The sequence below is a fragment of the Rhinolophus sinicus genome, chromosome X (genome assembly GCF_036562045.2).
Source record: "Rhinolophus sinicus isolate RSC01 chromosome X, ASM3656204v1, whole genome shotgun sequence".
NCBI lineage: Eukaryota > Metazoa > Chordata > Mammalia > Chiroptera > Rhinolophidae > Rhinolophus > Rhinolophus sinicus.
Window position 1 is genome coordinate 13540563 of NC_133768.1, and position 24322 is coordinate 13564884.

Consider the following 24322-nt stretch of genomic DNA (forward strand, 5'->3'; position numbering starts at 1 on the left):
CTCTTGCGAATCGCCTCCAGGAACCCTCACCTCCGCGAAAACTGTCGCACGACCTGGTGCTTCTGCGAAGCTGCAGAAACCCCTTTTAGCACTGGAGGCTCACGCCTGCAGTTTTGTGCTGGGTTCCAATCCCACCTGCCTCTGCAAACGAATACCTGGCAGGCCCGCACTGCTGCTGCGCACTGGGAAGCAAAGCCCCTCCCCTCGGTTTCCCTAGCGAGGTTCCAGTCCGCGAGGACTGCGCATGCGCCCTCGGGATTGGCGGGTAACCGCCACTCGCTTAGGAACGTGCGCACTGCGGCTGGTCCTTGGTACGTGCGTTGGGGCACGAGCTTGCATGGGGCTCGCGGCCTGCGCGTCACGTGGCCTGCTCGACTTCCGGTGCGAAGACCTTTAAAAGCTCGAGCTGTCCTAACGGTTTTAACGGTCGCGGCTCAGGTAGCCGAGCCATCGCTAGCCGGTTCGCGCGTCCTCCGGAGGCCGATGTAGTAAGATCGCTAGCCAGGAAAGGTTTCATTTGTTCCTCACCTTGAACTTTATGGTTTTGAATGTGGGCGAGAAGCAATTGAGGAGCGATTTGGCTTTAACGGCTGGGGAAGTCCGGGGCGGGGGGGACGAGAATTTGCCCTGAGGAAAAAGAAACAATTTGCTTTTCTGGAAGAACAAATTAATACTTAAATTTCTGTATCCCTGCGGTGGGATGGTTCTGGGTGGTTCGGGGTGGTTTCCAGTGGTTTCCACCGGTTTTCACCGCCTCTCCCGGGATGACAGCGCATGTGAGCTTTTGAGATTTGGCCACTTGTTGAGTACTTGTTGCGACTTTTGGGGACGAGTTGATCTTTTTTCATCCTTTCTCTTCCTTGGCTGTGGTGGGTGGGGGTCGAGGAACGACCAAAACTCTCAGACTATGTATAATTTTGAGTTTAAATAATTGGTAAACTAGCGAGTTGATGTATTGTAACATCTTTTGATATTGAGACACTGATTTTGAGGCTTTGATGATAACCGCGTTTGATCAAAGACGAATAGTGCAGCCTCGCTGTTTTACTATAAATACGTAAATGAGGAGAAAGAAAATAAAGATGTAGGTTGAGCACGATCGTTTGATTACTTCGTCTGTTGGGGATCGTTTCCCTCCCTCCCCAACCCGGTTCTCCCCGAATTCGGACTGCTCTAGGATTATAAACTGGTTTAATGTTTCCAAATTGTGATTTTTACAAGCAACTTCTCTGTACGATGTTTTATAAAGAAGGGCATGGGCTCGATTCAGTGCTGGGAGATGGGATATAGTTTGGGCGGCGTTATCCCCCATTTGGCACATTTTGTAGTCCCTGAAGTTTGATACGGACAGTAGAAGGGCTGCTTTTGAGAATCCGGATGGGAGTTTTAGAAATAGGTTGTTCAGTGTATTGACACACAGTACTGTTTAAAATTTTTTTTTTTTTTTTTTTTTTTTTTTTTTTTTGCGGTGATCTGGCTGTTGTAATGTGCCCTGTTTTGCTGTGTATTCCTTGTAGTTTGTTTTCGGATGGAAACGCCGCCGTTTTCATCCCTCGCCGTTGTGATAGGTTGATGGCAAATGAATGCCTTGTACCTTGGGAGCAGACTCTTCAAATGACTTGAAAAATGTTTTTGAGATGTCTTAAATGTCTAAAAAATGTCTTAAAAAGTCAGATGGCGTTTTGTTCTTATGTTATCAAGAGTTTAGATTTTCTGTGGTAAAATATGAGTGAGCTTCGTATTAAGTAAACTAATTTTGCAGGATTTTGAACTTAATGATTTATATTAATTTTGCATAATCTAGTCATGGTTGTACTCTAAGAAAATGTTGCAGAAACTTTACCTTGTGGGAAGAAGTGAAAGGCAAATAAAATTTATGCTGTGCCTGCTACCAACTAGATACAATGTTGAGTGCTTAACTGTGTCAGTTGGTCTTCACAGGTTGTAAAGTAGATATTGTTTCAACTTTATGGGTTAAGAAATTGAGGCACAGAGAGATTAAATATCTGCCTAAAGCAAAATAGCAAATTTTGCAATTTGGCCTTGGATTCAGTTATTCAAGCTCAGTTTTTTGCGCTATGCCCCAATACTTCAAATTGACTTACAAGAAATAGTTGCTGTATATGCAATGTACAGGTGCAAGTGAATGAAAATTACATGATATGACCCTGAGGTTTTGTTGTACAAGTGCTCCATGATGAATGGTTCTATTGGGAGGATGTTGTACTAAAATAATAGCCAACACTGAGTGCCCTTGCTATGCCAGTCATTGTTCTCAGCACTTGACATATATTATTAATTCACGTAATCCTTATAACTCTAAGAAGTTGGTACTATTATCCCCATTTTACAGATTTCTTTAAAGGACAGTGAAGTTAAGTAAGTTGTCCAAAGTCACACAGCTAGTAAGTTGAGGAGCTGGGACCCAAACCCAGCTATTCTGGCCCCAAGCCTAAGGTCTTAATGGCATTTAAAGTTGCCTCTCATACGGTAGAAATGTTGAGAGTCCCATGGTAGACTCAATGCTTGCTGCTTCTGTGTCTAGCTACAGCCAAGTTTTAGCAGCATTGTAATTAACCCAGTAGGGAATTGTCTGATTGTAAGAGTCTAACAGCGATTGGCAAACTTAGTCTATAAAAGGCCAGGTAGTCAATATTTTAGGCTTAGAGCAAGGGGACAAGTGGTAAGACGTGACCTCAGAGGTGAGGAGGCTCCTAACTGTGTAAGGACCTTGTGGGCCTTAATAGAAGTTTGGATTTTGTTTTGTTATTGTTATAGAAGGGATTCCATGTGATTTTAATAATGAAGTAAGGCACATAGAGTTTGGAGCCAAACTGTACAACCTAACTAACTATGAGGCCTGGGTAAATGATTTAAACTTTCTTTGCCTCAGATTTCTCTTACGGGAAATACGGATAATAATAGAGCCTGCCCTGTGGATTTGTCAGGAATACTAAATGAGTTAACACACATCAAGTACTTAGAATATTGTCTGCCAGAGTAAGCAGTAAAATCTCTTAGTAGTATCTGTACCTTGTGGTATATTCCAAATTTTCTATAGTGAAACTATATTTAATGAAAAAAAAATATATATATATATAAATCAATAAAACAAAATTGTTAGAAATACAGTGAGAGTATAAGAAGTACTGTTAGAGTTGGGAAACTTTAATTCACTATTCTCATTCTGTGAGAGTTCAAGTAGAGGTACAAGATTGCTCTGCAGTGTTCTTTGTAAGAGCAAAACTTTAGAAGTGACTTGAATATCTGTGAATTGGGACTGATTAAAATGAATCATGGTCTGTCTGCATGGTAGGAAACTAAGAAGTTGTTAAAGTGACTGCGTTGTATCTAAAGGTATTGCTTTGGAAAGACTTCTCCCACCATCAATTACTTTTGCCTGTTTTTGAGTTTTAGATCAGTTGAATCATACACTATATTCTCTTTTATGTCTGGCTTTTACTCAACGTTACCGTGATGAGATTCACCCTCTTGTGTAGCAGTAGTTGGTTTATTCTTATTGCTGTGTAGTCTTACTTTGTACGAAAACACCACAGTTTAATTGTTCATAGCTTGTATTAGTCTTATCATTAGAAAAAAATACATATAGTTTAAAAAAGTAAAATCTCGTTGAATTACAGCTTAAATTGGAGGTATTTTAACTTGAAGTTTTCCCACAGTATTAGCCTGCATTTATCTAACTTGAGAGTTTATTTTCCGTTTATTCAGACTGTTGTGACAGCCCTGGCTCAGGATGGATAAAGGGAATTAGCACTGTCATTAATGCACCCTTTCCAGTACTATGTCAGGGTTCAAATCTCTACTACAAGATATAATATGATTGCATTGCACTGTGTGTCTTTTTCTAGTTGCAGAGTTAAATGACTCAGAACCATAACTTACATAATTCTAGAAGATTTTTTGGCTTATATTTCACATACATTTATTTAGGTTTAATATAAAATTTAACTGCAGAATCAATCATAATCTTAGAGCTGAAATGACTGTAGAGATAATCTCAACCAGTTTACACCTGGCAGATGAGGCTGTGGTGTCTTGAGTGGTTTGCCCAGCCTACACCTTAGCAGGGGCCCAAGCTGGAACAGACTCCTGACTCCCGAAGTAAAAAAAGCCTTTCTGAGGTTCCTTTATAGAAGCAAAAGCAGTTAGGAATCCTGTTCTCTTGTTTCCAGCATTGACTCTGTAACTTTTAAATTGTGAAGCATTCACTTCACAATTTGGAGTTGTGTTTGATCTTTATTCATATTCTTAGGTATGGGCAATTTTAAAAGCCCTTCAATTTTTAAAGCTTTATTCTAAATCACAAATGGAAAATTTCTTGTTTTGTCACTCTAAAATTCAACTGGACTCCCAGTTCGAGTTGGCATTGTGAGAACATAACCATAGTAAGTTTATTAAGGTAGTGTGTAAAGTAACTTTTTATGCATTGGCTTTTCAGGAATAGAAGTTTTACCTCCTAGGTGACGAAGCAGTTTCACAAATAAACTGCCCAGCAAGTATAAAAATAATAAGGCCCAACTCAGAGGAAGTGGAATTGCTCCTATTGCACAAAGATGTCTAGCTGCTCCAGTGACCCTGAAGTGGTTTGTATTTTCAAATTGAAAATCTGCCGTTGTTCTTTTCATTGTGCTATATTTCTTGTCTAAATTGAATTTAATTTCACACAGTGAAATTCAGAAACCGTAAGTATACAGTTTATGAGTTTTGACAGTGATCTGTAAAGCTGCTATGTACGTTCAATGTACAAATATTTTGTGAACAGATACTAACATTTCTTTTGGGTAAATACTCAGGAGTTGAATTGTTAGGTCACAGGGTTCTTTGTAATTTTAACTTTATGAGAATCTGCCAAACAGTTTTTCAAAGTGGTTATGGTCTTGTACATTTCTGTCACATTCTGCTATATTTCTTGATCCCTGAAGTTGAATAAAGATAGAGATGATTAAACTATATGTAATTTGGCTTAACGGAAAACACATTTCTTTACTTACATAAGGATATGGATATTAATGCCACCTAAGCGGTACAGGCAACTCTCTTAACTTCTATCAGCCCTAACGTTTTTCATCTTTGATGATAAGGTTAACTGCCTACCAAGAGTCATTTTTTTCTGACATAATTATGTAAAAGCACTTGGAAAAGCATAAGGTACTATATAAGGGTAAGATGGCATATTTTTATAAGTACTAACTGATAGCAATTCCATATTATTTTGGTTATGTCTTTTGAAACAGATATACATAGCTTCTAAATATGTTTATTTTAAAATTATTTCTATAGTTCACAATTAATTCTTAGAATAAAGTTATTAAATGAAATTGAATGGTTATTTACTCTTTATTTATTTATACCCTGTCTCACTCCAAAAAATGTTTTAAGGTGATTCAGAGATTTATGAAGAAATAGGTACTTAAGTGTTTCCTATTTCGTCCACAGAGTGGCACTGTTGGATTATTTAAAAATCAAAAGTCATATAACATGGTTCTTTGTGGTTAGATACTTGCTTTAATAGTTCTGTTCTGGTGTCAGAGTACTAGAAAACTAGTCTTTCTACCCTGAGTTACAAAAGGAGGTTAAACTCTGTGGAAATTATGTCTTAATTGTAATTGGGTTAATGAGAAAACAGTTCTGCAATGACATCTTTTCTTGTAGTCATAGTATTTACAATGGACAAAGGTCCTTTGATACCACAAATAGGCTTTTGGAGCTTCTTGTAAGTGAACTTGAAGACCTATCTTTCAGTTCTCTAGTCTTTCCTTTTAATTTGTTAATAACTCTCCCTTAGATAAAAACTCGAATACCTACTTGTGATGATGGTGACAACACTGTTCTTTATGCCTATGAACCAAATACTGCATGTGTCAATGATGTAAGTAATGTTAATTGCCATTTGCCAAATATAGTAACACTTAAACATTTTAAAGAAAAAGATTTGAATTCTTCACATACTATAGAGTGTCTCTAAATCATTCAAGAAAATATTATTCTCTCCCGACTTTGTTCACTTCCTTTCGTTACACAATGAGCATTTAACCATTTTACTTCCCTCTTTTCTTTATCTAGTAGGAAATTCAGAGCAGTGCTTACTTATTTTCAGTACAAAACTCTAAACATAGGTCCTTCTGATAGAATAAATTCTTTCCTTACTTTCTCTCTTAATTAGCCTTAATCATTTCCATTCTCGTAGTAATGTGAATTTTACTGTTGTTTCATCTCTGCTTTAGATTAAGACTTCTGAAACTCTTTGAAAAGTCGTTGAAAAATAAAAGCAATTTAAGTAAATAAAGTGTTATTTTTCTCCTAATATTCAGTTTGGCTCTTACAGAAATAAAGTGTTAATTATTTTACTTTTAAAATCTTAGCAGGCAAGTGTTGCGTCTGACGCATACTGCCCCGAAGAGCAACAAAAAACAGTTCAGGATGTCCTGAATCATTGCCAGGTACAAAATTCCTTCTCTCAAATATAGTTTTCTAAAATACTAAACTGAAATTCTCTTTATCTCATATAAAGAGGAAGTATACAATGAATTAAAATTTTGCTATATTAAATTTTTCATGATTATCACCCCACTGTGATAATTTTTAACAATTTCTAGTTGAATAGCATCCCCAGGTGAAAATTTTACAGTGGCAATATGTAGATTTTATAGCTTATTTTTAAAAGTTCTTAACTGATCAAATGTAGTTATGTCTCTTTCATCTAGATTGCACAATATTGAATTCATTTTCCCTACAAAATCTTTAAAGGAAATTGACTGATTTGGATGAAATTTAGTGTGTGCCTAAATGCATTTCAAGAGATCTCAATTGGAACAAAATGGCAGCCTACCACTGTTTTTACAAGAGTGAATCTTACATAGTTTTGAGGGAGTCTTATAAAAATTAGCATGTTGGTAGAGATTGATAGAAGTATGTAATTATCAAAGATTTAGTGAGCTACATACCCTAGAGGTAATAAAAGTTTATTTTTTAAAAAGTGTTTCTGAACGTATCAAGTGTCTTGAGTAAAATGAGCTAGCATACTTTGAAAAGTAAAGAATATTTATGCAAGTCCTTATCATTGTTATCACTGAGAGCAGAAGTGGAATGCTTAAAGGGAAGATACTAAGTCTTCTGGGGAAGGATGTACAGAGGGTGGGCCATGGGGGGGGGAGGGACGAAGTTCTGACTTTGAACAGGGCTATCCTTGGCCTGCCTTACATACAAGGTGTGACAGTTAAGTTCATGAACTTGCCACCGTAAGCTTACATTGGCAGCACTGTACAAACAGCACGGTAAGGTTTCATAACCTTGGTATATCAGTGTCTCACAGCTGTGTTCGTGTCGACGTGTGGTGGTGTCTTGCTGAGTGTTTTTATGCGCCATTGCAAGAATGAGCTTGAATTAGAGTAATGAACAAACATTAAATTTCTTGTACTTGAAATTGATACAATGCTGTTAACTAATGTTACCTCAATAAATTTAATAAAATTTAAAAATTTTTACCAACTTTAAAAAAAAGGAAAAAACAAAAGAGCCACTTTTTAGAAGCCAAACTGCCTTAAGTTGATATAACTATCAATGATAATTTGATTTCTTTTATTTCTTCTCATTATGGCCTGGATACATGTGTACAGATTATGAGTGTGAGGAAGAAAAATAATAGATGTGTTGAATTTTTTTTCCCTTGTAAAATAAGTAAACCAATAAATTATCTAAATTTTTCAAAATGTCCTTTAAAAAATTTCTCGTTAAACTTGGCAATAGAGGAAGCGAAATCAGGGACATGTTCGTCCAAGTGTATGGGGATAATGCCATGAAGAAAAAGGCAGTGTACAAATGAATTAAACATTTTTCGGAGAGGAGAGAACACGTCACTGATGAAGAAGGTCAGGGCGGCCAATAACGAGCAAAACTGACAAAAACATTGCAGAAATTCATCGAATTGTGCATCAAAATTGTCAGCTGACTGTGAAAAGCAAGTAAACATAGCAGACCAAGTAAACATTGATAGAGAAATAGGAAAATCTTAACTGAAAGTCTTGGCATGAGAAACGTATGTGCAAAAATGGTCCCAACGGAGCTCACCGTGAACAAAAGGAAAGGAGAGTCGAAGTTTGCAAAGACCTTTTGGAGAGGCAAGACAGTGTTATCACTGGTGACAACATTGGGTCATGTTATCACTGGTGATGAAACATGGGTGTACCAATACGAACCTGAAACAAAGTGCCAAAGTGCACAAGGGAAGTCAGCCAATTCTCCACGACCAAAAAAGTTCCGTCAGTCCAAATGAGTCAAAACGATGTTGCTAACCTTTTTTGATATCAGAGGGATTATTCATTATGAATTTGTACCAGCTGGACAAACAGTTAACCAAGTTTACTATTTGGAAGTGCTAAAAAGGCTGCGTGAACTTTTTGCCAACAATTCATGGCTCTTGCCTCACGACAATGCACCAGCTCACACGGCACTGTCTGTGAGGGAGTTTTTAGCCAGTAAATAAATAACTATTGGAACACCCTCCCTACTCACCTGACCTGGCCCCCAATGACTTCTTTCTTGACCTGAAGATAAAGGAAATATTGAAAGGAAGATATTTTGATGACATTCAGGACATCAAGGGTAATACGATGACAGCTCTGATGGCCATTCCAGAAAAAGAGTTCCAAAATTGCTTTGAAGGGTGGACTAGGCACAGGCATAGGTACATAGCTTCCCAAGGGGAGTACTTCGAAGGTGATTGTAGTGACATTCAGCAATGAGGTATGTAGCACTTTTTCTAGGATGAGTTCACAAACTTAATTGTTCAACCTCATATAGCACCCATTTAGTCCTCAGAACTCTGAGATTTTCATCTTGGTTCTGTCCATGAAGAAATTTAAGCACAGAGAAGTAAAGTAACTTGACCAAGGTCACAGAGTCAGTAAGTGGCAGGACTGTAGTATTTGAGCCCAAGTGTGTTCCCCTAGAGCCTGCACTATTTACCTCAGTGCTGTAGCCCAGTGGGCCTCGCACTTGATGGTACATCAGAATCACCTGGAGGGCTTGTAAAAACGAAGCTCGCTGCCTCCACTCTCGGAGTTCCCAATTCATTAAGTCTGCGGTGGGAGATTTGGCATTTCCAACAAGCTAGTAGGTCATGTTGATGCTGCTGGTCCATGGCCCACACTTTGAGAACCACTGCTCCAGGCTTCTGGTCACTTTCTGATGAAATCGTCTCTTTACTTGTCTATCTCTCCAGCTAAAATGGGAGTTTGTTAGGATAGGCTCTGTTTGTTTGGTTTTTTTTCCCCTTGATGTCCACATTTCCAGCATCTAGCAAAGTAGTTCTGACAGGATAGCCCCTCCATAAATGTTTATTGGAATGAATGAACAAGGAAATGGTTATGGCCTCTTATTTAAGTATTTTTTGTTCAGGAGAAATTTCTAGGTATTTCAAGAATTCTCAGGTTGTATCAGTCACATACCTGATTAGCATATAGGGGACGTGTACTCAAAGATTTTATGAAGTTAATTGTTGATTACATGATTTTAAAATACTTTGAAGCCAACAGTCACATCTGTTACATTGGGCTCACTGTTCTTTCAGTGGAACACTCATTGCCCATTCGTTCATGCCGTCATCATGTGCAAAGAGGCTCTTTGGCCTTTTAGCAAATTTGAAAATTTCTTAAGTAGTACCTTTCTTGATGTAAAATGACTCCATCTGTAATGACGAGCCAGGAAAACAAAGAGGAGCACATGCTAGAGTGGGACTAATTAATTTATTTAACAATATCTAGTCAATTTATTTAGCAATATGTAATAGCAAAAGACAAAGGCAATTAATAGAATGTGCTAATGACAGAAAGTAAAGGCGGTTAAGACTAAACTATATTGATAATGTCATGTTAAAAGAGTATACATATATACAAGTTCAAGAAATCACATCATACATTTACTATTGATTAAAAAATCACTTGGCTAAATAACAAATAACAATAAGGAGTATCTAAAAGCAGTAATAAATTTTACAGGATGGCAACTATTACAGTAGATGCTAAAAGCTCACCAAACTGTGGGGAAACAACAGTGGAAAGGTTAGGAATCAAAACCTTGCCAGGTCCACGGCTGAAAAATTGAGGTGTCTACTGATGGTGCAAGCTGCATACAAGTTTCCAAAATGCTAACACGTTCTCAAGAATGCTGCTGCCGTTGCTGTTGCTGGAAGTTAGGGTGTCTCCTGATGCTGCAAGCTGCATACAAGTTTCTAAAATGCTGAGAAGTTTTTAAGAAGGCTAACCATGGGGAACAGCACTGGAGAGGTCGGGAACCAGCCAAACCTCACCAGATCCGCAGCTGGAAGTCAGGGAGTCCCCTGGTGTTGTAAGCTGCATGTTGTATATGAGTTTCCAAAATGTTAGAATGATGAAGAATCGCCAATCACAAATGACGTAATTACACTGCCAACTGAGGTCTGTCATATTTTTTCAATGTACCTTAGAGCCAAGCTCCTTGTTCCTGCCTCCCCCTCAGGGAATGGCCAGTTCCAGGAGGGTTTGGCAGTTACTGTGATAAAAATATTGCTTATCTGGCTGAAGGGCCAGTTGATTTGGACAAACAGTAAATACCTACTGTTCTCACCTAGGACCATCAGCCCAAGGCCTTCCAAAGCCTGGCAACGTGCCTATCATGTCATTCTGATATAACTTACTTTTCTACCTCATCTACTGATACAGGCAAAACAGACAGAAAGCAACATCATCTCATATCTCCCCTGTTGGTAATGAGACGAGGGAGAATGTTCTCTTTAAGCTAACCAATACTTCACATGCATTCTCTCATGTGATGGAACAAAAGAGCAAAAAGCTAATTAAAAACTAACCAGCACCTTATATGCAGTCTTTCATGTGAGGGAACAAAAAACTAACCAGTACCTCACATGCAGTCTCTCATGTGAGGGAACCCCCACAGGCAGTCTCTCCTGTGGGGGAACAAAAAGCTAAGAGACAGAAGAGAACATCAGCCAATGAAGGCTAAGCTAACCAGCTCCTCACATGGCAGTCTCTAATGTGAGGGAACTAAAAGCTGACTAAAAGCTAACCATCACCTCATATGCAGTCTCATGTGAGGGAACATAAAGCTGACAGACAAAAGATAACAGCCAATGAAGGCAAATTTTCCTAACATCTTTCCCACACCATCATAAATGTGATGGGTTTTAGGAATTATGGTACATTATTTTTCCAGAATTAAAGCTTCTTAAAATGCCTGAATGACATGGAATAGTTGCATAGGAGGTTGGGGCTCCTTGTGTCAGCCAGCTGGGCTCTGTGTCACCAACAACCAGGTATCAAGTGAGAAACAAGAAATTTCTGACAGCTTGAGAAGTTTTCTTTGTTCCTAGCAGTTAAAATTTGGCTTATTAGTATTTTCTTATATGTCACTGTTCTTTTGAAGTAGAAACTGCTAATTTGTATTATAGGTCATCCACGATGCTATTAAAAACCTGGATAAGAAGTTTGATGTCATTACTGGAAAGGTTTCAAAAATTCACCGTATGCGTGTGAAAACAATGTCGCAAAATCGTGTAAGTGTTATAAAAATATTTTCACAGCTATAATAAACCTCTAGTTTCTGAAGGTATCTGTCAGTTAGAAGTGAGAGAGAACTAATAACTCTGGGATTGCAAGGCTGATCTATATTTATGGTAGCAGCAGAAGGGAAACTAAACCTCTTTGGGAAGAAGGGTGAAGTTTAAGTTTGACAAATGTATCAACAATGGTTATTATTTATGTTTGTAACAACAGTGTATAAAGTATAAAATGCAATTAAAATGTAGGGTTGAAGAGAAATAAAAATCATATAATCAAAATAGAGCATTAATCTTTAGTTATAGAAAGCAATGTTGCATGGAAAATAAATATTAATGTATTTACTGTTCCTTTTTTGCTCACTCACGGTTGGTTTATTATGCTGGGTTTGTGTCATTTCAGAAGCTGCTTGGATATGCACACAAAAGTTATTCCCTGCTTTCTAAAAAGATCAGATTGCAGAAATCAAAGAAGAGGGCATTGTCTCCTTCTTCATACACTTGCCATGAAAGTTATAGTCCAACTATACCAGTAGAAAGGCGAGAAAATGATTACCAGAGCCATGCTTACCAGTCATACAATTCCCCGGACCCGAAAGCGGAAGCAATCTACGACAATCAGGATATAGGCCCCAGCCCTACTCCATCAAACCAGTCCTCCATCTTCCCACATCCCTATCCGTCATATTACTCTCCTGATAATCCACCTGAAGGCTGCCCTTCTGGTCCCGACTTTCCCGGCACAGAGCCTCAAGTCACCAATAGTATCTTCTCATCTGTCCAAACTTCCACAGCAGTATCTACAGCCATAATGGCCCAAGGCAGTGCCAGTGCAGTGCACAACGCTGAGATGATAACTTACCCACCTTTGCTGGAAAATCATACCCTCAGCTGTACTACCTCATCTCTCTGCATCCCGGCTGGCTTCAGTGAGTGTGAAACACATATGACAAATAGCACTATTTAACCTATATTGCTCAGTGTCCCTGGTGCAAGCTAGTCAAAGCTGTTTGTTTCCTATTCTGAGGGCTGGTTTGAGTGATATTCATAATGATGACTAACATTTATTGTTAGTGTCTATTATGTGCTAGACACTGCTAACCAACTAATATGCCTCTTCTCTACTAATACTCATAATGATCTCTCTGTGAGTTTTTAACCTTTGTTTTTCTTTGCCCTTTCCTTGGGTAAATACTCAAAATGTCCCTAAAGTAGCCAGAGCCCAGATAATAGGTAAGAAAAGGTACATACATCTGTGTCTAATTTAAATGCAAAAAAGATCAAAATTGTGTGGACGGTCCTTGGTTAGAGACACAAATCTTCCTAGCGAATTATAAAACTCACTTCTGTTATCACACACTAACTTAAGGGAGTCAAGTGCTCTGGTTGAGTAAATGAGTACTTGTCCAGACACAGCAGTGTTAGCACAACTTAGTGAACAGCACAGCTAAAACTTCTCGAGGTCTGAGCACTTAAATTCTGTGTTTCCCCGAAAATAAGACCTAGTCGGACAATCAACTCTAATGCGTCTTTTGGAGCAACTCTAATCAGTCTTATAGTAAAATAAGAATGGGTCTTATATAACATAAGACCGGGTCTTAATATAATATAATACCGGCTCTTATATAATTTTTTTCTCCAAAACACGCATTAGAGCTGATTGTCTGGCTAGGTCTTATTTTTGGGGAAACACGGTTGTTTCATGTCTCAGCTATTTCTTTTTTCAACATATAAACCTTCAACCAAAATATCTATTACTATGCAATTGAACTTGAAAGAGGTATTGAATATAATGTTAAAGTTACTTCTGACCTAACTAAGCAGGAAATAATCTTGTTTTCTTCAAAATTCAGATAAACGTGTAAGCCTTGAGAGACAGGAATTTAAAGAGTAAGGTAATGCTAAAAATGTCCATATTGAATACATGGGAGCGATTCGGTAAAAGAATAATTTGGTTCTCAAAATAATGGAGTTACTGAAATTCATTGATTTAAGTGAAGAAATGTAAGCAGTTGTTAAACTCAATTTGGGACACCTCCATTGTATTTGGCTACTAAAATAAACCTAATCTAGACACATCAAGAGGAGAGAGAGAAATTCATTGAAATATTTAAAAAGAGAGCAATAGGTTAGCGTAGATTAACCTAATTGAACCCAAGTAACAGATCTTTTGCTATATTTGCCTGTAGCCAAAGAGACCTCGGATTGCTCAGTGTGTTTTATGATCTTTGAAGCTTTAAGATAACTTCTGAGGATTCTTTTGTTGTTCAGGGGAGATCAGATGGGATGCTCGTGGGTAGCCATCCTCACGTCATCTTTATCTAGGCTTTCACTGGATTTTACACGTGGAGTCCTGGGTCCTTGCCGGGATATTTAACAGATGGTTCCAGGAATGAAACCATTTCTCCGTACTTAACATCTCTTCTTTCAGGATAATGATCAGGTCAAGTTTAATTTGTCTTTTCCCCCCCACCCCACCACGTTGAAGCTGCAACTTCACTAGTTGGAACTGACCCGGCTATGCTAAAACAAAGTTGCCCTAGTGACCCTTCAGCCTGGTCCATAGACGAAGTGATCCTGTTTCTGCAATATACGGACCCTCATATGCTCACCTACCTCGCTGACCTCTTCAGGCAACATGTAAAGTATCTTTTCATCCGGTTTTCCTGCCGTAATGCCTTTGAATGACCTCTGTGCAGCCCCTTTACTTGGATGCTGATGAGTGTGGATGGTGGGGGAACCCTATCGACTGATTTTTTTCCATATGTGAGAAAGGTTACTTTGCCCAAGTTAGATCCTTAAGTGGTAGAGGCTGGATCTATGCTAATGAGTCCCCGAGTACCTGAAATACTACAAGTCTTCAAGTTTTCAAGAGAAGATAATTCAGCATGGTCATTCTTAGGTGTCTTCTCCTTTGTAAGAACAGCTACAAGGATCCTCTTCCCCACCTGCTCCCTGCTCTGCCCTAGGACCGTCAGTAGGGGGCGGACCACAGGCTGTGACAGGGTGTCCTTCTTCAGCAACTGATTCCATTTGGCTCAGTTCTGTCAACCCTCTGTGATTATTGACAATTTGGGATGCTGATACCCTCACGCTATTTACAAAGTGATGTCATGGACTAAGTTTTTATGAATTCTAATTTCTTTGACTTCTACTTTTACTTAGCAGAAAAAGTATAGAAGGTGCCTGACAAAGGCAGTACTGCACGGGATTTCAGGTCTTTTCAGATGGTGATATAGGATTCTGTAGTTTTATTTTTAAATCATATCTCGTGAGAGTCAAATAATATGCTTTAGCAGCATCAGTTGGTCAGTTAATGTAATAAAGAATTTAAGGAGGATGCCTTGTATCTATCAAGTCATATTTTTATAGTTTTTCCTAACAAATAAAATTAGTGGTGACATATCTGATACACCCTTTACAAGATTGTAAGAAAATCATTAATTAGTTTTAGCATCTAATTAGCTTCAGACAACTAACTTTCAACATCAAGACAACACTGCATAGCACATACAGTTTGTATTGATGCTGACATACTCATATTCCCAGCCTTTCTAAGAAAGTTAATGACCATCTGAAATTCATTTCCACCATTTACAGTTTTTACTGTTTTTCTCATAACTACCGTGTTTCCCTGAAAATAAGACCTAGCCGGACAATCAGCTCTAATGCGTCTTTTGGAGCAAAAATTAATATAAGACTTGGTCTTATATTGCATTGTATTATATTATATAAGACCAGGTCTTGTTCTAATTTTTGCTCCAAAAGACGCATTAGAGCTGGTTACCCAGCTAGATCTTATTTTCGGGGAAACAAGGTATGCAGTATTTTATTCAACATAGTATTTAAAATTAGGTAGACACTTAGGACACTTTTAAGATATTAGGTTAAATTTCCTTTTCCTTAAAATTTGGAGTAAATTTACAAATGATCAAATGGTGTTTCACTGTACAAATTGTATCTTTAATAGTTTTCATCAAGCAGATGCATTTTCAGAGAATATACATCTGGAATGAGCTGCCCTTTAATTGGTCTTACCTGTTCTTATATATAAAGAAATGACCATTCTGATAAAATACGAAAGCATTATTAATTGTTGTAATTTCCTTCTCTCTGTAGGACATTGATGGGAAAGCTCTGCTACTACTCAATAGTGACATGATGATGAAGTACTGGGGGCTTAAGCTAGGGACAGCTGTGAAATTGTGCCACTACATCGAAAAGCTTAAAGGAGGAAAATACTTTAACTATTGAAAAAGAAATTGTGTAGATTTGGATTGGACTTAATTCTAGGAAGACCAATGCCATCTTGGTGTAAAATAATTTTTCTTCCTTTAGAAGTTTTTGTTGTGTAGAAAGTTCCTCCAAAAAATATGTTGTATCCAGAATTGCAGAGCTACAGTCCAGTCCAGTCTACTTCTTTAGAAACCATGTAACATGTTAGTATTAGCATATTCACATTAGCCATTTGTTATCTGTATCTTGTTATTTTATCATACAGTTGACAAGTATACTTCATGTAGGGAACAGAAAAACACCTTTGATTTCAGTTAACGTTTATATAAAAAACCAAAACAGCTAAATCCAAGGAGGAAAGTATCAGGGATTGGTAAATTGTCTAATGAATAATCCGTGAGAAGCTTTCCTTAGAAGAGAATTTCAAGATGCAACTGCAGATGCTGTCTCTTTTTCAGATAAGTGTTTATCTGTTACTATATTGTTCTACCAGTTTTCAGAAAGGGAATAGCCATATAAATTATTTTCTTTTTGTTATTATTTCTCTGTATGTTGTATTTGTAACTATTTAAAGAAAGAAGCTTACAGACTTAAAGTGTTCTTACCAGTGTTTTGATAAATTATAGATAGAATGGTCATTTTATGCAATAGATATACTATAAGGGTTGAATGGGTGTGGAGTCTGATTATATTCTTTTCCATTAAATATCTATTATTCTAAATCTTTTAATATTTTGCCTAAGCTCGGATGTTTAACTAGCTCACATCTATTTATGAAGATATCTATGTCCAAATTTTTAAAAAATATATGTATTCTGTTGTCTGTGTGTATTCCTCATATGGATACACAAGTGTTTATCTGTTACTACATTGTTCTACCATTTTTCAGAAAGGGAATAGCCATATAAATTATTTTCTTTTTGTTATTATTTCTTTGTATGTTGTATTTGTAACTATTTAAAGAAGGAAGCTTACAGACTTAAAGTGTTCTTACCAGTGTTTTGATAAATTATAGATAGAATGGTCATTTTATGCAATAGATATACTATAAGGGTTGAATGGGTGTGGAGTCTGATTATATTCTTTTCCATTAAATATCTATTATTCTAAATCTTTTAATATTTTGCCTAAGCTTGGATGTTTAACTAGCTCACATCTATTTATGAAGATACCTGTGTCCAAATTTTAAAAAACATATGTATTCTATTGTCTGTGTGTATTCCTCATATGGATACTGTTTCATGTTTTATTCTATATCTGAAGCATACACACAAGTAAATCTTTTCTTTTTGAATTTAAAATGGCACTTTGCACTTCTACAGAGGTAAAGATTAAGTCTATATATAGTGAGATGTTTTTATTCTGTAAAAAATATGCACATCACTAAGTACCTTTTGGCTCACTCTTCAGGGATTCCACACAGGGAAGTTCTCTGTCTTGTGCAATGTTTCTAGTTAATTTGCTTTCTGAGCCATTTATCATACTAAATTTTGAAAGGTACATTCTGATTTGTTTGGGACTTTATTTTAAAAATTAGAACTTGCACGCAAAACATGTTCATTTTTATTTTGTTATTTATTATGTTCTTATATTATATAAAATTTGTTGTAATGTTTATAAGTTATGAGAACTGGTGCTAAGTGTATTAGCTGTTTGTTCCAAATGCCAATAAAATGTTCACCAGGGGCCAGAATGTACATTTTCTTTTTAGAAAACCAAGTGTCCTTTATAAACAGATATAACTGTTTACTGAGCATATGTGATTTATACAGTGGTTTTACCTGTGCTATTGCTTTTGTGTTATAAGGCAAGGTTTTAATTTACACTTTATTTATTTATTTATTTATTTATTTATTTATTTATACTTTTAATCTTCTCTCAAATTGTTTGTGTGAAGATGCTGTGCCCGGTTGAACAGTCCTCAGGTGTTTGTATAAATACTATGTTTTACGGTTGTCAGATTTTAAAATATAATAAAGTTAAATAACTGCAACAGTTGGTGTCAAAGCTTCAGGTTTCATTTTGTTTGCTTCACCACATTATTGAAAAAGAAACACTCTAAAAAGTTTGTGGTTTTATATGTCCAAATACTTGAATTTTAACACTTCATTCTATTGGTAAACAGATTCCTAGGAGCAAAGGGCTGATCTCTTGAAGGGGCCTTAAACGAGACCCCAGGGGAACAGTCAGAAGTTAAATCAGTGAGCTTTATCTGTGCTCAAAACCTTACTTGCAGTGTTACTGAGGAAACGAGTATGCTAGAAAATGCAGTGCCCCCAGATATCGTCCGCCTGAGTTCATGCGTCTGACTGGCAATTGTGGCTACTTTTACTCCCGGGGGCCAGCAGTCAAAGCGTCTTGTCTTCAGCTCTCCCAGCTCACTTGGTGGAAAGGGTTAGAAGCTCAGGGTTGTGCTTGAGTCGCCTTCAGGACCTGACCCCTCATCCCATCCTCCCAGCAGCTGCTGCTCGGTGCCTGGGAACCCAGAAACTTCCTGCTGTTGCTTCTTAGCAGTGTGTCCTGTAATTCCTGGAGGTGACGGGGCCCTAACAGGCTCCAGGGGTGATACTCAGGTGACTGGCATGAGGTCCATTTGCTGGCCACACTTGGGTCGTTCAGAGCCACGTGTTTGTTCACTGTCAGGTTGGTCAATTTGAAGTCCAGAGAATAAATAGCATGTTAGCCTCCTGTGAACTTGCCTCTAGTTTTGCCTCTCAGTCCATCCTTGGACACTCTAGCCAACAGAATTGCAACTCAGGCACATTATTTGCTTTCTTTCGTCTGCGTGATTTCTGACCAGGGGAATATCTTGTAGTACATGTTCCAGAGAAGGATTTCCCAGACTTCAATCCGGGCCCCCTCTGTAAGCATGAAAAAGCCATGCATGCCCTTCTGTGATATTAGAAATGGAAAATTAAACATTATGACTAGGAACAATGTAATTGGGGGGAAAGCGCTGCTTTTTCAAGCTACAGGAGGGACTGTACTCGTAGTGGGCTGAGGAAGTGAAGCCCAGTTCTGTTTCTGGGGCAGTTTCCACGGTGTGACGCTGGGCCTTGCTTGTATGTCTAAGTCCTGTGAGGCTGATCCAGGGAATGAGGGGGCTCGAGGGGAGGGAGGACGTGCTAACCAGGGCCCACCTTCAAAATGCATGGCAGACACTTTTCCCTTCCTTCCCTCCCCACGTTCCCTCTTGTCCAGCAGCTTGATGACACTGAGCCTTGAAAGCACCTCTCCCCAGTGAGTGCAGACTCAGCTCGAGCTTGTCCACACTGCCTGCTCTACTAGAGGCAACTTGAAGGTAAAATCTTGTGCCCACCCCTTTGTTGGCTCTGCATCCTGCTTTGGGCCATGGGATGTAAGTGGACCTGAACAGCATCAGGTCCCAGCAGGAGCTTTCCAATGGCTTCTTGATCATCTCTCATTGATTCCCCCTCTGCTCTGAGCACAGAGTGTGCCATAGAGACTTCTCCTTCAGACTGGATTCTGGAGCCAGAAGGCAGTTGGGGCTGGGCCAAGCCATCCTTTCACTTCTTACAGCGCTCATGAGCAGGAAGTCGAAGTGTATGGTTGTAACTTAACTGGCTTTGGGAGTAGTACCACAATTCAAAAATACGGTGAAGTGTACCTGATGTACTTCCTGACATCGTGTACGTTTATCTGTACGTTACTTTGGTCACATTACTTCAGCTCTCAGAGTTGGGGGGCACCCCTTCCCCTAGGGGTCTGAGAATTCAGGGAGATGCGGCCAGGAAGCAGCTTCACATGGCGGGGGCTGAAAGTATCTGCTCCTTTATTCCTGCCTTGCCCTCCCCTCAGCCCTGCTGCTCCCTTTTCTACATCCTGTTCACAGCTCACCCCCATTATACTGGAGCCCAGGAAAGCAGCTGTGTGGCCTTGATACTAAAGAAGACTTTCATTTTCTTTTTGAAATAAATTTCAACTTGGTTCTGGAGTCACTAGCAATTCACTAGCTGTGCAGTCTCGGTCCCTGTTTCCCTTTTTATGGAGGCTTACAGCCATCAGTATGGAAAGCTTCACACAGTGTCCTAGGGCAGGGTCGTCACTTCTTCCTGACAGTTCAGGCAGCTTCATTACTGGCCTCTGAGCCCATTTTGTTCACTTTATCCCTGGGGAAGTGGGGGGTTTTCTGATCAGTGATTTTGGGAAGAATAACTGGCTATGTTCTATCCGTTCTTTCTCCTCCTGGAAGAAAGACTGCTGGCAGGTAAGATTTCTGGGTGGATGAGTCCAGCTAATGCTGGAATCCACCTGCAGGCTCCTTGGCCTCTCACACTAAGTTGTATCCTGCAACTTAGCTTCTATAAGAGAAAGATGTTATTTTAGCCTTCATCTTTACTCTTCTTTTCTCAACTTTTCAGAACCTGGGAGCGGGGGAAAGAGGGGTGATATTTACTGGAGTCCTCTTAGACATCTTAACATGCAGCATAAAATAGGTATCTAATCTCTTTCTCTCTCTCTCTAACACACACACACACACACACACACACACACACACACACACACAGAGTCAGTTATCAGGTTCTATTGTTTCCTTCTCCAGGACACATCTGATTCTGCCTATCCCTTTTGGCATTATCTTTTGCCACATCATTTCATAGACACTAGTTACCTGTGTTCATGGTCAAGAATTCCTAAATTCTCCAGGATCCTGTGCACCATGTATCTAAAATAAATTTTTATTTAAACTGAATCCATAATCAAAATTGTGGCCCTCAGAACTCTAATACAATTCTCCCCTACTTGGCTGATATCATTTCGTGCTATGTCCTTGCCCACACACCTCATACCAGACAAGTCATCTTCACACTGTTTCCATTTTCTATACTAGTGCCTTCCTGTCACCTCACTAAACTCATAGATGCCATTAAATATTTAAAACAGCACTTTTCTCCTCACTAGTGGAGATGTCCTCATGGTCCCTGTACCCTGTACCCACACCCTTATGTAATCTCCTCCCATTGAGACTCCTAACTCCCTTCTAATGAACAGAATACAAGATAAGTTATTACGGTCAATTGTGAGATCACATTGAAAAGACTGTGCCTTCTGTCTTAGGCACCCTTTTAGGAGGCCAGCTGCCACATCTTATGACCCCTTGAAAGGTCTCATATGTGAGGTCTAAGGGCTGCCAACAACTTAGTGAGTGAACCGGAAAGTGAATTCCCATTCTATCACTTATGGGGCTTCAGTTGAGATCACAGTTGAGATCACCTGACAGCTTGACTGCAATTCCATGAGAGATCTTGAGATAGAAGCAACAAGCTAAGTCACCCCTAAGTTCCTAACCCACAGAAAATGTGATAAATGTTCATTGTTATGCAGCGATTTATAACTAAAACTATGGTTTCTATGTTTTCTGCTATGTTTTTAATTAAAGGCAATAAGTTTTACTTGATTATTATTCTGTTTTCCCAACCTCACTGCCAAGCCATTCTTTCCCTGGTTCTCTCCCTCCACTGATAACAATCACAGAATCGGGTGAAAAGCTGTTGCCATTGGAAATGCTTGTTAGCTGTTTTCTGTTTAAAGTCCTGATCTCTCAAATCTGAACTGTGAAAATCATTGCCCAAAGTCCCAGTGATATTTAGAAGGAGAGAAGTCTTTTCCTTGAAAAGGAAAATATGCAAAGTTTCTTCTTGGTGCATGAAATATTTGATTTGTGCAACCTGCTCTGGTGGTTATTTTTACATCTCTGATGGAGTTCCTGGGCCTTGTTTTCACTTGTATTTCAATGTTTGTGTCTGACTGAATGAGGTCAGCTCCCAGGAATAAGAGGAGGTTCTTGCATAATCTTAACAGGGAAGTTCTGTATGTACGTGGAGATTTATTTCTTCTTTCCCTTTTAGTGTTTTTAAAATGTTTTTAAATTGGGGAGTATTAGGGAACAGTGTGTTTCTCCAGGGCCCATCAGCTCCAAGTCGTTGTCCTTCAGTCTAGTTGTGGAGAGCGCAGCTCAGCTCCAAGTCCAGTCGCCGATTACAAACTTTAGTTGCAGGGGGCGCAGCCCACCATCCCATGTGGGAATTTCACCAGCCAACCTTGTTGTTGAGAGCTCGCGCTCTAACCTACTGAGCCATCCGGCTGCCCCGCTTTTATTCTTTTAAAAATATTTTGTTTGTTTGCTTTTCCTATACATGAGTATATATCTCATTTCTATATGGAAAATGTATCTATAATATAGAATCAGCATATGAGTGTCACCATTTAGAAATATTCATTGAGTAAGGATTACTGGTTTCTAATGTTGCATCTTGCTTTATTGATGTATGTATCAATGTATTCCTGAAGTTAGCACGGATGTTGGCAAAATCAATAGCAATGTTTCTATTAGAAAAAGTGCAGGTACACAAGAAATGACTCTAGTGGGAAAAGAGTGCCCTGATAGAATTCCTTTCTGAAATGCCTGAGTTAGCAACATATGAGCCTCCCTCCATCAGGGGACTATGGCGAGGCACATGGCAGGGTGGGGAATGGTGGCAATCAGCACTGAGTTCCACTCCAGACATTGTCCATTGTTTGTATTACTTGCTAAATGGGTACACTCATGACAATTATGCAAAAGATTTTCATCTTTATTATTACATAATAATAAGTAAACTGCCTGATAAAGATATGGTTGTGGTCACTGTACTTGTATTAGTCAGGATAAACTATGCTATGCTGCATAACAAACAAACCCTGAAACCTCAGTGGCTTTGCTTTTCTCCTAGGAAGTCTGATTCTCCATAGCTGCTGCTTCTTTTGTGTGGCCCTGCCCATGTAACACATGGCCTCCAAGATTCTTTTTGTTGCCTCAGTCCAGAGGTGACATGTGGCACTTCTACTCACAGCCCACTGGGAGAACTAGTCATATGGCTCCCCTTAAGTGCAAAAGAGTTGGGTAGAATGGTTTTCTCAAGAAGAGAAGGAAAGTGGAAGGTTTCATGAACATACAGCATTGTTTCTACCACAAGGCTTTAAACATTTTTTTGAAGCTGAAGTGATTGTAGGCATACTTTGGGGCTGGGCCAGGTTGGTGGCCTTTGAGACGCTGGCTGGGTATAGTGCATAGGTGTGCACAGGTGACTAGAAGGGGTTGCATCTAGCTGGAGCCCACCTATTATGCTTAAGGAGGATAGTAATCCTTGCAGCCATTGCCCTGCAAAATTTTGAGTCTAATGTTACAGCTCTTCCAATTTTCCAGAAATAACCAGAAATGCAGATTTTAATGTAAAATCTCCCAATTTTAAAATATAGGTTTAAGTATATGAAAGCACAGGCCAAACAAAATTGCAGGCCTAAATTTATCTATGTGCTGCCAGCTTAAGATCCCAGCTCTTTGGCCTAGGAACTTGGAGGTTGAATGGCCCTTTATTTATCCGTGAGGTAGAGCTAATCCCACATTTCTAAGAAGAATCTTGGCTCTCCCTGTAAGCATTCCCCCATGTCCACCTTGGTTCAGGTTCCAATCTTTCATTCTTACAGTACTCCATGCTCAGCTGACTGCTGGAGCACTTGGGGCCACACTTAAAGGACAACAGATTCCCTGAATTCCAGGTCACTGCCAGGCTGTGTAATCTTGGCATTTGGGAAGCCATAAAGTGTTGATAGAGATTAAAACATGAGATGGGTAATGGGCAGACATTATGAACTTGGAGAGCTGAACAAGGCCGGGAACAGGAAGGTTGTTGGGTCAGCTTTGGATGGGACCCCAAGGGCTGTGGGAAGCAATGAAAGGGTTATAAATGAGGGGGTCGCACAGCCAGACCTGCATTCTGGACTGATCGTTCTGGCAGCCACGGAGGGTGGGGAGGAGAGCTCTCAGCGAACAGCACCCACCATCCACTCTGCACAGTACCCTCCACGTAACCCCATCCCGGTATTTTCCTTGGGGGCGACTCCAGCCATTTCAATCTACCTTTTTTTCAAATTGTTTTTTTCAATTACAGTTGACATTCAAGATTATTTTATATTAGTTTCAGGTGTATAGCATATGATTAGACATTTATATAATTTACAAAGTGATTCCCCCCAATTAGTACCCACCTGGCATTATATGTAGTTGTCGCAACATTATTGACTATATTCCCTGTGCTATACTTGACATCTGCCTTTTTCTGGGCTGTTCTCAGTAGAGTAGGTGTCCCTCTGAGGGTGACCAAGTTGTTGGGTTAATTACAGCCAGCAAACGGTCAAGCACAACCACACTTTTCTTTCAAATGGTAGAAGCAGCTACTTTAAAGATTGCCTGAGGTCTGGGAAGCCCAGCTTTTTGCAGGGGGCTTAGGTGAGCTTTCAGGCAGAGCTTTTAAATGTCAGTCTCTCCCATTTGCTTTCTCAGCATTCAAATGTCAGGTTAAGAACAGGGGGAGGGAACCAGAAGTCTTGACGGCCTGTGATCTGGATTCCAAGCTGCAGATTCCCTGTGGCCTTGTGCTCAGGATCGGAAAGTTCTGGGTCTGGCGGGGAGAGCTGTGTGTGCTGTGGCCACTCTCTGAGGTGTGAACGGTG

General features: G+C 39.2%; 1 protein-coding gene across 3 annotated transcripts; it reads left to right on the forward strand.

The window, feature by feature from the left end:
- The first annotated feature begins 297 nt into the window (after window positions 1-297).
- SCML1 (Scm polycomb group protein like 1) lies at window positions 298-17801 on the forward strand. 3 transcript variants are annotated; one of them, XM_019755434.2, is made up of 8 exons: window positions 299-510; window positions 4460-4604; window positions 5807-5890; window positions 6384-6461; window positions 11465-11569; window positions 11976-12501; window positions 14061-14212; window positions 15692-17801. In XM_019755434.2, the coding sequence occupies exons 2-8, from the start codon at window positions 4575-4577 to the stop codon at window positions 15824-15826; spliced, it is 1110 nt and encodes a 369-aa protein (XP_019610993.2). In that variant the 5' UTR covers window positions 299-510; window positions 4460-4574; the 3' UTR covers window positions 15827-17801. The 3 variants fall into 3 exon arrangements, with proteins under 3 accessions (XP_019610995.2, XP_019610993.2, XP_074179352.1); XM_074323251.1 differs by having other exon boundaries at window positions 299-488; XM_019755436.2 differs by having other exon boundaries at window positions 298-4604; window positions 6387-6461.
- The last annotated feature ends 6521 nt before the right edge of the window (window positions 17802-24322 follow it).

Excerpts from the sequence above, each read along its gene's own strand:
- SCML1 (XM_019755434.2), top strand. The coding sequence starts at position 4,575 with ATGTCTAGCTGCTCCAGTGACCCTGAAGTG. Across the intron at positions 6,462-11,464 it reads ATGTCCTGAATCATTGCCAG|GTCATCCACGATGCTATTAA; the intron begins GTACAAAATTCC and ends TTTGTATTATAG. Across the intron at positions 12,502-14,060 it reads CTGCATCCCGGCTGGCTTCA|CTGCAACTTCACTAGTTGGA; the intron begins GTGAGTGTGAAA and ends ACCACGTTGAAG.